The sequence below is a fragment of the Mandrillus leucophaeus genome, unplaced genomic scaffold, assembly GCF_000951045.1.
Source record: "Mandrillus leucophaeus isolate KB7577 unplaced genomic scaffold, Mleu.le_1.0 Scaffold1504, whole genome shotgun sequence".
Lineage (NCBI taxonomy): Eukaryota > Metazoa > Chordata > Mammalia > Primates > Cercopithecidae > Mandrillus > Mandrillus leucophaeus.
In genome coordinates, this window is record NW_012101482.1 from 134717 (window position 1) to 149571 (window position 14855).

The window sequence follows — 14855 nt, forward strand, 5'->3', positions numbered from 1 at the left end:
AAAAATGGTTTCTAACCAAGCAAGTTGTAACAGTAGAAAGTTGAATCTGCACCAGGGAGAACAATGAGGATTTTAAAAAATTCCTGAGTCCTCTCCATTTATGAAGTAATTTAATAAATAAGGACGTCAATTTTTAAAATATCTCTAATGCAGTGTTTTAGTATGAATTACCAGGGGTCCTAGAATGGGTCTCATAGAAGACAAAGAAACTTTTGGAATTTTTGATGTGTTCTTAGGTTAATCAGATTCTGAAAGGGATATTTCATTCCCCAGTTGTCCTGCCATCAAAAAAAGTGAGTGTACTGCTTACAAATAAGTTAACTTGTAGGGTTTAAAATGTGCTGAAACACTGTTCCCCACCCTCTGGGCGAATGCATGCATGTACTTTGCACTGATGGTCAAGTTGAGAAGCCTTATTTCTCTGGCTATTGCTGATTCTAGCATGTTGACTCAAAACTTCCCATAAGGGTAATTTAGATTAAGACAAAAAATAAAATAAAATAAAAAAGATCTTTTAGAATTTCACAAGGTAATGCATATATCTTGATGCACAAATTCCCCAGGTCTGTCCTGTGGGCAGGAGAACCAATGTCATAACCTTTCCACTCAGCTGTCACATGTGTGGTAGCCTCATTCAGCAGCGGGGTTCAGGGTGGGGAAATAGCGCCCTCTGCTGAATGGGATAAAATACCATTGTCAAAGTGATAGCTAGGACTTCTTAGTTCTTATATTTTCCCTTATGGTGGCTGTCCTTATTTGAAAATTATTCAGGCTGGGGGAAGTGAAAAATAAAAAGTACTTACAAAGTTCTGTATGCGTGTAAGTGTGGACTTATATGTATATATGCGTTTGTGTGTCTGTGCACATACACACCTTCCAAATGAAGACACTGAACAGGTGATTTCTAAGGCCCATTCCATTCCTAAAATGGTGTGATTCTAAAAACTTTAAGAAGTTTTTTTTTAGAAGAGTGCCTTTTTGAAACAGAAATTTATGATTCATGTATATGTGAGTGTCATATTTTGGCATACGTAATGTTTAAACTGATCAATGCCAAAGGCTTTGCATAATGAATCGTCATCTAGTGTAAGATGTTTACAGTAAAGTGGGGGCTGCTACTGGTTGTATGAGATACAGGCTTCTGCTTGAGGAGAAACAATCAGCTGGAATTCAGGAGATTGAACCATTGACTACTTGATTTCTGGCCTTCATCAGCCAAGTAGACTGATCTTCAATTTTTTTTTTTCCTCTTTCCTTTGTTTTTGCTATTTTCTCTGTGTGAAGTATGCTAAACTTTTCATTACATCCACCCTGCTGAAATTCTGCCCATTTTCTGTATTCCTTCTCCAGCCTTAAGCAAGCTGTTTTGTACTTAATTTACTTTAAATAAGGGAAATAAAAATATATTTAAGAAATCTAGTTTCTGTGAAATGCAGATTTCTTTACATATATTGATTTTAAACATTTTTACAGCTTTACTGAGGTATAATTTACATCTTATAAATTTCATCTATTGATTTTTGTAAACTTATAGAGTTATGCGACCAACCTCACAATACAGTCTAGAATGTTTGCATCTCTCACAAAATTTCTCTCCCATACATTCGTAGTGGAATCAAGTCTAATCCCTCAGCTACTGTAACTACTTCTCAGACTTCTGTTTATATAAATTTGTTTTTTTCTGGGAATTCCATAAACGAGTCATATAATATGTAATTTTTGTATCTGATTTCTTTCACATAGCATAACTTTTTGGGGTTCATCCATACTGTCACATATATTGGTAGTTTCATCCTTTTAATCACTGAGTAGTATTTCACTGCATATTACATTTTGTTTGTCCATTCCAGTGAGAGAGTACTTGGATTTTTTTCCAGTTTTTGGCTTATGAATAATGCTGCTATGAACATCTATATATAAATCTTTGTGTGGATATATGTTTAATTTATCTTGGGTAGATTCCTAAGAGTGGAATTCACAAATTAATTGTATGGTAAGATTGCAGTTACCTTCATTAGAAACTGCCAGTTTTCCAAGGTGGCATTATTATTTTATAGTCTCACCAGAGATCCATGAGATTCATTTTCTCAAAATCCTTGCCAATGCTTGCTATTATCCATCTTTTCCACTGTAGCCATTTTAAGGGATGTGTAGTTATATCTTCTTGTAGTTTTAATTTGCCTTAGCTTATTTTTTTTTCTTTTGTTTTGCCCTGCCCTCTCACCCCCCACTGCCTTTGTTTAATGACTAATAATGTTAAGCACCTTTTCATGTGTTTTTATGTCTTTCATGAAGACTTTCTATTCAAGTCTTTTGACCATTTGTAATTGAATTATTTTTCATCTTATTATTGAATGTAAGAGTTCTTTAGAGACTCCAGATATCCAAATTTCTTTATCACATATATATATAATTTGTAAATATTTTTCTAGTATTATCCCAATACCATTTTTTGAAAAGAACATTCTCTTTCCATCGAATTGCCTTACACACACTGTTTCATTAAACTCTCCTCTTTCAAACCCTGTTAAGTGGCTGATTTTGTCCCAGTTTCATAGATCAGTTCACAGACTCCTAGACTCGAATTAACAATAACACACTAAAAGTCCCACAGCTAGTAGATGGCAGAACCAGGATAGGAGTTCTGGTTTACTGAAGGATAAGACTGTTTTCTTATTAAAATCAGGAAACCATTTCCCCTGAACGTTGTTCATTTCAACATTAAACTATGAGCGTCCTGAGATTACATAGCGCTTCTCATCTTGCCACCGTAGTCTTTGGACAGTACTTGTTTATTTGAGGATTACATTATGAAACACTCAATAGGCTTAAGCAGTAATGTTTAAGTGAAAGGAAATAACAACTCTATAATCTAAATGACTTATTTTATTTGTTATGTTTATGCTTACTACTGACAAACCTAGACTTTCAACTCTAAAGAAAACATAAGAGTTACTAAAGTCTATTCTACATGAACAGGAACTTCATTAGGAATGATGGTGAATTGAGACTGCCTTTTCTCATCTTTAACAATTAAGGATCATTCAGGTGACATAAAATGGAAGTCAGAGAAACACATCAGAAAGTGATACAATCACTTGGCTTGGGAGCCACTTGTTTAAATGGCCTTGAACAGATTGTTGTATCTCTGTGTGCCACCTTCTCACCTATAAAACAATAGGTATGGGCCAGGTTACCATTAGGGTGTCCCTTCCATGACTGGCTTTTGTTAAATATTGTACTACAGTAGCATTCTATATGACTCTGATAACACATTGGTGACTTCTTTTATTTGCAGACTGCAGTGAGAATCTGTTTCACTGTCACACTGGCAAGTGCCTTAATTACAGCCTTGTGTGTGATGGATATGATGACTGTGGGGATTTGAGCGATGAGCAAAACTGTGGTAAGTAGCATTGTTTCCCCAAAGGTTTTAATTTAAAAATCACAGAAATTTTTGACCAGAAACTTATAGTTCATTATGTGTTAATATGATTAGCAGTTAAAATTGCAAAATGATTGGTTTCTTGTGTTTTAGAAGGAAGAAGTTTGTTCAATCACTGTCCTCAGTAATGTCTTACATGTAAATGTAATACATAAATAATCATATTAAGAAAATGTTTAAGAAGTGGAATGGGAAGACTGGTAAAGGTTGTTAATGCATTAATAGTTTTTTTCCTCTCCTCAAATGTGTTCTGTTTCTCTTCTGGTTAGAGCCAGTGGCTTATGTTAGATTTTGGCCTTTTGAGCAAACTTTGAGGGTAGATATATTGTCTGTGCCTGATTCCCTTAGTACATGTGACCGAAGTCCCCTCCTCTATTTAATCCCCAAATAGTACAAGGACTACCTATGCAGCAGCTACCCAGCGTTAGGATGATGCATTTGTTTTGTGTACACATGCTGATCTTATCTTTTAAAGAATAAACTCACTTTTAAAAGAGTCATGTTCAATTCTGAATGCCATCTCATGAATTAAAATCAGCAAAATTCCTCTTGCTCATTTACCTTTTTGGCTTTGTGACTAGGTTCAGAATTTTTAGGTAGCATATTATTGAGTGACGCAGGAACTTTGCAACATGAACAAAAGGGCAAACGGGGATGAGGATACACCCTGGACAAATGATATGAGACAATGTCCAGCATTAGAAAACATCAAAATGAATGTTTGGAAAGGATCAGGGATGTGGTCAGAGGAAGGCATTAGAATCATGACTGTTAGGAATAATCCCATTCTAGGAAACCTGGTGGTTTCTAGGGGCACCATCTCACAGCCACTTGCTGTATCTGTAAAAATATTTTAAAACGTGTGTGTACAAACCATTCCTGTGTGACTAGATAGATGTGGATTATTGTTTTTTTCTGATAATATTTTATTTTTATTTTATTTTGACTAATAATAGTTGTACGTATTTATTGAATACAGCATGATATTTTAATACATGTATACAACGTATAATGATCATATCAGGGTAATTAGCATATCCATCACCTCAAACATTTATCATTTCTTTGTATTAGGAGCATTCAGAATCTTCTCATTTAGCTATTGGAAAATATGCAATAAATTATCATTAACTATAGTCACCATCTAGTGCTATAAAAACCTACAACCTGTTCCTCCTATCTAGCTGTAATTTTGTGTCAGTTAAGCAATCTCTCTCTTTTTGCGATGGAGTCTTGCTCCATCACCCAGGCTGGAGTGCAGTGGTGCTATCTCGGCTCACTGCAACCTCCGCCTCCTGGGTTCAAGTGATTCTGCTGCCTCAGCCTCCTGAGTAGCTGGGACTACATGTGCGTGCCACCACGCCCGGCTAATTTTTGTATTTTTAGTAGAGAATGGGTTTCGTCATGTTGGTCAGGCTGGTCTCTAACTCCTGAGCTCGTGATTTGCTTGCCTTGGCCTCCCAAAGTGCTGGGATTACAGACCTGAACCACCGCACCTGGCGGCAATCTCTCTTTACCCCTCCTCCTCCATACCCTTATGGCCTCTAGTAACCACTGTTCTACTCTCTATTTCTATGAGATCAACTCTGCATATGAGTGAGGGCACACGGTATTTCTGTTTCTATGCCTGACTTATTTCACTTAACATAATGTCCTCCAGGCTCATCCATGTTGCTACAAATAACAGGATTTTATTCTTTTGCCATGGCTGAATAGTATTCCATTGTGTAGATGTACCATATTTTCTTCTCCACTCATTTTTTGATGGCACAAATTGATTCCATATCATGGTTATTGTGAGTAGTGCTGCAATGAACATGGGGTTGCAGGTGTCTGTTTGATATACTGATTTCCTTTCCTTTGGATATATGCCCAGGAGTGGGATTGCTGGGTCATATGGAAGTTCTATTTGTAGTTTTCTCAAGAACCTCCATACTGTTTTCCATAATGACTGTACTAATTTACATTCAGATGTGGGATATATCCTGGGACTAACTAGTCTTGAGACAAAGGATGAGAGGAAATTGTAATTATATAGATCACAGAAATTACACTTGTAGGAGGCCTGAGAGATCATCAGATTCAACCCTTCCCTTTACCAGTGAGATAATTAGGAAAATGCAGGGCATTGAAAATGAGTGAGTGTCGTTTGGTAGTTGGATAGGTTAGTGGAGAGGGCCAGCTTGCAGGTAGCATGTGAGAAAAAATGGTCTTAACAGGCAACATAATTCCTCTGAAGATAGCAGGCTGTCGTGAAGTTTGTGTGTTCGGATGCCGGTTGTCTCCATCTAACAGCAATAATTATCACTTTCCTTCAGACCGGCCTCTGCCCTGGCTCCCTCTGCTCTTCTGGTTCCTGCCCAAGCACCTCTTGTGCTTTTCTTCTTTTCTCAAACTTATGTCCTCCCTATACTTTCCTCTATTGATCCAAAATACCCTTTAAGATCCATGGTCACTCCAGAAGTCTGTCTATGACCATGGCACTGTTACTAGACTTATCATACTTTCTCATGGAATCTATTATTCGTGAATCCACATACATCTTCTAAAACTCTGCTTATATTCAGGGTATACCACCTCTCATGGCAAAGCATCCTATGGATTCTGCCCTTTGTGAGAGGGAACTTATCACTTAGTTCTTTTTCACTAATATATAAAGTTGAAGTCCAGGCTAAAAAGAATCATGAATATAACATCAATATTTTGCATGGCTTACTTAGCAGTTCTTTTGGATATAAGGCCAGGCATGCTGGCATGTCCTTGTAGTCCCAACTACATGGGAGGCTGGGATGGGAGGATCACCTGATCCTAGGAAGTCGAGGCTGCAGTGAGCTACGATCATACCACTGCATTCCAGCCTGGGAGACAGAGAGAGACCCTGTCTCAAAAAAAAGATAATCAATTAAAAACTTAAGCTTAGCATCAGGAGAGATGACAAGGAGATACCTGCCTTCCCAATTTACCAGACAGGTAAGTTATAATTCCTAGAAACGTGAGAGAGCTGTTACATATACATGAAATCCGCTAGCTGCATTGTGAAACACAAATCACAGTTCTGCTTTTTGAACCAAGGTAGAAATCATGAATTTTTCATAAGGAAAGAAAATGACAACTAAAAAGAAAAAGGAAAGAAAAAGAAAACAAAAGCCAACAACAATAAGAACAAACTATGGGTCCTGGGACAGCTAGAGTAGTGTTACTCATCTGAAAAGCAGACCCATCTTACCCCACGGTGATGGTGGTCAGTGGAGCATATGCGTGGGGAGGGCGTGGAATTTTAATTGGGCCAGACCTATTGTAGAAATGTTATTGAAGGTATTGGAGCCATTGGAACAGACTCTCTTCAATGGGAACCGGGAGCCATACAATCCTGCCTGTTTGTCACGCTGGTTCTCTGCATCCTCGTGAGTTTTCATTTCTCCAGATTGCAATCCCACAACAGAGCATCGCTGCGGGGATGGGCGTTGCATTGCCATGGAGTGGGTGTGTGATGGTGACCACGACTGTGTGGATAAGTCCGACGAGGTCAACTGCTGTGAGTGCTCTGAGGACATTTGTTTTGCTTATTTTTCCATTTCTGGTTCTCTAGGCTGTACTCAAGGTTGAGAACTGTACTTAAGACTCACTATATACACAGCATTCCAAGGGAAAGATTCTTATACTTTGGTTTTGCCTGTAAAGATCACCGAGTGGTGGGATGACAATAGCAATGGAGTGTATCTGACTTCCACACCTCTCCCCGCAAAACTCCAAGCTTCATTTGGCTAATCTAGCCAAGTGGGTGTCTGTTTTCTCTCTCATTGCTCCATATGTCTCTTTTGTGCTTCTGTGACTTTGTCAAAGGTGATGCTCTGCCCACAGAATGGGGGACCTTTCTTCTGCACACAATATATGAGTAGTTACGCTTCCCTGCAGGAGTGCCCTAACATGTTCTCAGGGGCCTTTTGTGGAAGAACATGGAAAGAATCACCAGAGAGAAGAGAGACTTTAATGTTCATATGATGATACACAGAGAGAGCATAATAGGCATGGTGGCTCACGCCTGTAGTCTCAGCACTTTGGGAGGCAGAGGTGGGTGAATCACCTGAGGTCAGGGGTTCAAGACCAACCTGGCCAACAGTCTCTACTAAAAATACAAAAATTAGCTGGGCGTGGTGGCAGGTGCCTGTAGTCCCAGCTACTCAGGAGGCTGAGGCAGGAGAATCGCTTGAACCAGGGAGGTGTAGATTACAGTGAGCCAAGATCAAGCCATTGCCCTCCAGCCTGGGTGACAGAGTGAAACTCCATCTTAAAAAAAAAAAAAAAAAAAAAAAGAGACAGAGAGAGAACGTAGTGATAATATAAATTTATAGACTGTTGTGTTTCTTAGTGAATGAAAATCTTCAGACAGTTATTATACTTCAAACTAATAACAAGTATGGTTATTAACACTTTTTCCCCCTAGAAAATATAATATACCCATTAGAGAATAATATACACGATTGAATAGAAGCTGTCAGGTGTTAAGAGAGAATACAGTTGACCTGAAAGAGTTAATGTGATATGTTCTTTTGCATATTTAATTATACTTTTCATTTCATCTTTTTGTGTCTAGTAAAAGTTAAGAAAGTTGATTTTATATATAAGATTGAATATTTAATTGGCTTATAATTTGAGGCAAAAATAGAAATGTGGATTACATATTTTTTATTTTGACATAAGAAAAGTCATATAAAAAGTCACAATGTGTGGCTCTCCTCTTCCCTAAAATGGATTTGAAGTGGAATGTCCTCCGAGTCCTTGCTTAGTGGACACAGTGGAACAGAGTGGACTGTATCTCACTAGATCTTGGAGAAGCAAGGACGTGGTGCTCAGATAGAACACTTCTGGTGTGGAGCCTTGACTCAAGAAAAGAGAGGTCATAATATTAGTAAGTCAGTGAAGGCTAAGGTCATATGATCCACAGGTTTCCGATACTCTAAAAGACAATAGGTATAGACTTTAGAAAACCCATAGGAATTGGAAGGTTAATGGATATTAGGCCATCCCTTTCAAATATCAGTTGTCATAAACAAGTGTTGAAGTGTTTATTAGGTGTTAGTTACTATGCGAGTTCTTTCCCATATACTATTTTGTTGGCTTATGAGGTTAAGTAGATAAATAATGAAATATTTGGACTGGGAGTCCAAAGAGCTTGCCTTCACATTCTGGCTGTAGCTCTTAGTCATGGGACTTTGAGCAAGTACTATGCTCTGTAAACTTTAGTTTCTCATCTGTAAAACGAAGATGATAATATCTACTTTACAAGATTTATGTGAGAATTTGAGATTATATACACAGTGCAGTTAGCACAGCTCTTGCCATATAATGAACCCTTTACAAATTGTCGTTTTTATTAGTAAGTAGGATCATGATACTTCCATCACTGAAAACAATCACGCAGTTCTCAAGAAAAAGTTAATTTTTGGTAAGTGCTGTTCAATGAGGCAGGAAAAATTCTAGAAATAAAATCAATGATATGTTCATTTGTGTATGCAGAACACCCTGTTTCTTAGCGATGCCTGGTAAATGGCTATTGTTTATTTGATGTGCAGATTGAGAGAGAAGAATTAATAAATAAAGTGAATATTGTTCTGACCCTTCCTAGCCTGTCACAGCCAGGGTCTGGTGGAATGCAGAAATGGACAATGTATCCCCAGCACATTTCAATGTGATGGCGACGAGGACTGCAAGGATGGGAGTGATGAGGAGAACTGCAGTGGCAGTAAGTGTGTCCCACCACCCCAGAACGTTCTTTTACTCGTGGTCCTCTGCTTGGGAACAAAGAAAAATGTTTGAAGTTGCTTAAGTAGGATTCCCATGTAAATAATCCCAGATTGCCTAACACAGTGGTTCTCACAGACTAGTCAGCCAGGAAATGCTTTCTTGTGCTAAACATAATTCTCAAGCAACTTACACTGAAAATCATTCCTCAGGTGAGACACCTGACAGCATGGTCAAATTCACTTAACTGTTCTATGGGAAAAGCCGTGATAAAGAGAGAAGTTTAGTGTATAGCATCCAATTAAATCAGATTAGATTCCGGTGAGAAGAAATTGGCTTCTGAAAGGAAATGCAATGTCTTCCTAAAGTAATCATGTTCAGAGAAGCAGTTTAATGCCTCTTATTACCAAGCAATACACTTTAAAAGCATTTGATATCTGTGTGTGAATCTCAAAAAGAAAAAGTAGGTCCAATAAATTGTTTTTTAAATGTAATTTATGTCTATCAGAAAAGAAAGTTCTACACAGATTGTTTTAAGCTCTAATATGTGTGGAAGCTTCTCAGTAGGGGCTGGGTAAGAATATCCCTAGACTCAAAAATCACATTTGTGTATACTGCACAGGCACAGCCTAGTTGTTAAGTACATGGTTGTTGCAGCCCTGATACCCAGGATCAAGCCTCGGTCTACTATGGTGATTTTTGGCAAGATACTTACAACCCGTATAGGTCTCGGTTTGTGTGTCTGTACACTCAGAATAGTGATAATTACTTCATAGTGGTGGCACATGGTGAAAACTCAATATATGTGAGCTTTTATTACATGGCTATTACATTAAAGCATATCTTGTGCTGTGTATATTCGTAATCAGCCAATGAGACTGGTCACCTATTGGTAAATTAGTTTTGTCATAATGCGTATTGATCATTAGAATAACTTTAATGGAGAAGTGCCCAAGATCTAAAGGGAGAGCTTTTCAATCACAGACTTATTACATAAAAATAATATATAAAGAGCGTTTGTTTTACCAGTTTTTAAATTCAGAAGGAATACCTTTATTAAACGTAATTTATTGTGTGCGTATCAACTGAGCACTTCCCTTTGCATCAAACTCTTCTTCCTTTCTGTATAATTCAACTCTGAAATAATTTTGGATTTTTCATGATGAAATGGCAGACTTTGCAGATTATTTCCTTACATGTGTGAGATGTAAGAAAGTCATATGATAAAATAGATTTAAAAGTAAAATTTTAGTATCTTTATACTGTTTAATTAATTCAACTTAAAAAATGTATATTGTGGTGTTTATGTGTGGCTATCCCCTGGGAATTCAGTGGCAAGCAAAACAGCTGATGGGGCTTGCAGACTCCTGGGGAACATAGGCATGCTACGAATTATTATGCAGGCCAGTGTCTAGCCATGCAGCAACAGAGGCTAAGAAGGGAAATTCAGGGTGCTTGGATGCCATTAATAGTGGGCATGCCCTGGTAAAGCACCTCAGACAAAAATTCACTGAGGAAGAGATCCGGGAGCTCAGACCTGAAAGATGAGTGGGGTTAACCAAGAGGAATGGGGCTTGAAAAAGCAACTGAGACACAAGGCATCGGTTGACCAAAATTCCTGAGGTTGGAAGGTGCTAGGCATGTGTAGCAGGACCATGAGAGAAGGCAGACTATTGTGATTAGAGAGCTGAGAACGAAAGGGGGCCTGGTACTAAATACTATGTAATTGTCAGCATGGGTTGCAGGCTTGTTCTCTAGACAGGGCTGGGAAGGGAAGGAGGGGCTGCTTCTCCTGAAACTTTGGGTCCTGCTGAAGAGTTAGGCCTTTGAAAGTCTTCAGGCTCTGTCCCTGCCTACCTTTCTCATCTCTCTCACCCCCTTTCTCAGTGGTTGAAGCTCCAATTACTTTGACCTGTGCACCTCCATATTCTAGGCCTTTTGCATGTGGTGTTTCTCGGTTTGGGAAACCCATCCTTTCCTCTTATCATGACTTGGAAAAGTCCTTTGAGAAACTTCCCCACACTGGTCTCATTGACTTCTATTGCTCTTTAAATGTATTTTAGCTGGGTGTGGTAGCACATGCCTATAATCCCAACACTTTGGGTGGCCGAGGCAGGAGAATTACTTGAGACCAGGAGTTTGAGGCTAGCCTGGCCAATATAACGAGACCCCCATCTCTATGAAAAAAATAAATAAATAAAAATAAATATGTCTTCCATAAAGCAGTGATCACACAGCATCAGAAGGTTTTGTTCAGGATCATACCTCTTATCAGAGCACAAGTCACTTCCAAGGAGGTATCATGCCATTTTGTCTTTTAATGCTTAGTGCCTAGCTGGTCACATAGATTGTCACGTGGCAGGCACTTAATATTTCCCAAAATAATGAATGCATGATGTCAATAAAATCTCCTTAAGAGCCTAAATTTACAGAAATTGTTTAGATTTGCTTTGAGAAAAAATTTTGACCCTGATGACATTAAAAAAAGAGTGACATCTCTTTTCTGCAAGGCTGTAGTATATTATTTTGCATACTAGTGGTACTGGAAAGGATGAATATTCCAGTGTAAGAAACATTGTCTTAGAATTATAGATAAGAATGATTATATATACACATATGCTATTATTTATACTTAAAAGTGCCTTGCAAGGTTGTCTAGATTCCAGATGACATGCCTGAAGGTAATTGATCATAATGGGGGAGAGACAGAATGGACAGTAATTTATTACCTTCCCCATTTAATCTACAAATGACCAGGAAATCAATGAGAAAAGCAGTTTCCTCTCTACCTACCTTAAGGAAAAATCATTAGGGCAAACATTGATATTACTGCTGTCATTCACTTAGAAACAAGAAACTCAGTTCTCAAGTCATCACAGCTAGGCTGATGACACTTTCCTAGGACATATTGAAAATATGGGTAACAGCTGCATAACACTTGTATTATGATAAAGTATCCTTATTGTATTGGTGTTGATGCCCTACTTACTACTAGAGAAAGCATTTTACTTAGAGGGAGACTAGAATTGGGAGCAAATGAGTCTTAAACAAATGTCAATTAATATTCAGAATTTCAAGATTTTTATAACGTTCTCCCTCCCTCAAATCTCTTGAAGTTTATTTTGTAATCAAGTGTTGGCACCCATGTAAAACGAAAGCACTATTTTTTTTCCATTAAATGCAACAACCTGTTTGTAGTGTAATTTGTCTCTTATTTCTTCATTCCTATTTTGGAACACCTGGATTGTATTTAGTTACCAGAAAGCACCTATTCAACGTATGTTCAATACTTTTGGAGAAATTGGAAGGAAATTAAAGTTGTGTTATTCCTCAATTCCACCAGACATTCCTGATCCTTTAGATCCTTAGGTAAGGAATTTGCAGATGATGAAAGCCAATGTGCCTTTTCCTCCCTCTGTAGGTCAGACTCCATGTCAAGAAGGAGACCGAAGATGCCTCTACATTGCCTGCATTGATTCATGTGGTGGTAGCTCTCTCTGTGACCCGAACAACAGTCTGAATAACTGTAGTAAGTACAACAGCTGACAAATGCAATCACCACGTCAGGGGATGCACTCAGCAGTTTTCTTCTGTATTGACATTCAAATATCGAAGTCTGGAATCCCTCCAAAAAAGTGTACCTGTTTTCTTTTTCTTTTTAAAAGGTTGCATGTGGTAGCAGAAAAGAAACCAAATGGTCTTAATTAACTTCAATCAGAAACAAATGTGTCATTGTGAATGACTGTAAATTCGCATTGCTTAATATCATTACCATTACTTTCAACTCAGCATTATTTCTCTGAATTATTTTCTTGGCTCCATCTGTAGGCAGATGCTATCTTTCTTCCTTTCTAAAGCACAGCTTCAAAAATGGAAACTGTAACAAAGAAGCAAATATGAAGTTCATAGAAATAGCCACATACAATTTTGGCGGTCTGTTCTTTTTATTTGAGACACAGTCCCACTCTGTCACCCATGCTAGAGTGCAGTGGCGCCATCTTGGCTCACTGCAACCTCCGCCTTCTGGGTTCAAGTGATTCTTCTGCCTCAGCCTTCAGAGTAGCTGGGATTACAGTTGCTCAACACCCTCAGTGATCCATCTGCCTGGGCCTCCCAAAGTGCTCAGATTACAGACAGTCAGTTCTTTTAATGAAATTTATTCTCGCTTTTCCAGGAACTCTGATGACCTATAATGGTTTTGGAACCATTATGCTAATTTGTTTCGGTGACAGTGTAACAGCTCCAAATGGTGTAAACAGGTGGCTCTAAAATGACTTTCAGGAGGAGGAGTTATTTGGGGAAGACAGAATGGGCGGAAGTGAAAGAGCACCCTAGGGACTCTCCTGGGAAATTGAATCAGAAAATCCCCAGCAACTGATTTCTAGTAATGATTTCTGACTGCTGGGCTCTGTTTTCATATTATACTCACTTCTTTTACATTTTCTAATGCACTTTTGGCTGTGTTTTCAGATTGGGATTAGAAATTTAGAAGCAGGTCAGTCAGCTTTCAGTTGGCAAGAGGGTATCCCTTTTTTTTTTTTTTTTTTTCCTGAGACAGAGTCTGGCTCTATCACCCAGGCTGGAATGCCATGGTGCGATGTTGGCTCACTGAAACCTCCGCATCCTAGGTTCAAGCAATTCTCCTGCCTCAGCCTACCGAGTAGCTGGGATTAGAGGCCCACACCACCACGCCCAGCTAATTTATATTTATTTTTTGGTAGAGATGGGGTTTCAACATGTTAGCCAGCCAGGTCTCAAACTCCTGACCTCAAGTGATCTACTGGCCCTACAGGAGTGAGCCACCACGCCCAGCCAGGGCATTACTTCTTAACACATGTCCTCTCAGTCCAAGGCCTTTGGAAGCTGGGATGCTGAAAGGCTCAGTCCTTGCATTTGGTACAGTTTTGCAGTCCTAATTTTACCTGGTGACCTTTCTGGGTCACTGTAGAGCTTATAGTGAGTACCTCTGTAACTGTTACGGAGTCTCAAGGGAGTGAAAAAAGGAGGCTGGGAAGGGGATGTAGGCAGGCAGCTAATTAAAAACCCAGACTGACAGGACTGACTGTGGCATTTAATAACTCTGCCTGGAAGCACATGCCCACCCCTCCTCCATTTCCCATATAAGAGAACAGTAGATATTAGTCAAACCACAAAGTCGACACACTCAAGCTGCCATTTTACTTCCTCTAAACTGATGTAAATAGAAACTGATTTAAATAGAACATACCTATAGATACGCAGTATACACACACACACACACACACACACACACACACACACACACACACATATAACCTATTTGGGCCACTGTTTCCATTGTTTCATTTTGCTCATCTCTCAATCTGCCGTGGAACTTTTTGAGAGCGATTTCTTTACTTCTCCTTCAGTTTGAATAGTGACAGCGTCATCTCAAAGACATGTGTTTATTATTAAAGTTTTGGGGGTTGTTTGACATGGAATGACACTTACTATTAGACTCAAAAATGCAGAAAAGGCAATGTTAGCCTGTGTCAAATTTGGGTAAGAAGTAACTGGGTGTGTGTTATCCTATTTTCTCTATATTTGAAATATTTCAAATTTTAAATATTCAAAACTATGTTGTCTCCTGTCAAAAGAATAAGTTGTAGGAAAGGCAACTGGATAACTCTTAACTCATAGACCTGACCAA

At 38.6% G+C, this 14855-nt stretch overlaps 1 protein-coding gene across 4 annotated transcripts in view; it reads left to right on the plus strand.

Moving 5' to 3' along the window:
• Positions 1-14855, plus strand: part of CORIN (corin, serine peptidase) — a 222459-nt gene that overhangs the window by 127149 nt on the left and 80455 nt on the right. For 3 of the 4 annotated variants that reach the window (XM_011975028.1, XM_011975029.1, XM_011975031.1), the window contains 4 exons: positions 3299-3406; positions 6870-6980; positions 9072-9188; positions 12609-12716. In XM_011975028.1, coding sequence (XP_011830418.1) covers positions 3299-3406; positions 6870-6980; positions 9072-9188; positions 12609-12716 — 444 coding nt within the window. The remainder of the gene's footprint in view (positions 1-3298; positions 3407-6869; positions 6981-9071; positions 9189-12608; positions 12717-14855) is intronic. The other variant, XM_011975030.1, reaches the window with a different exon arrangement.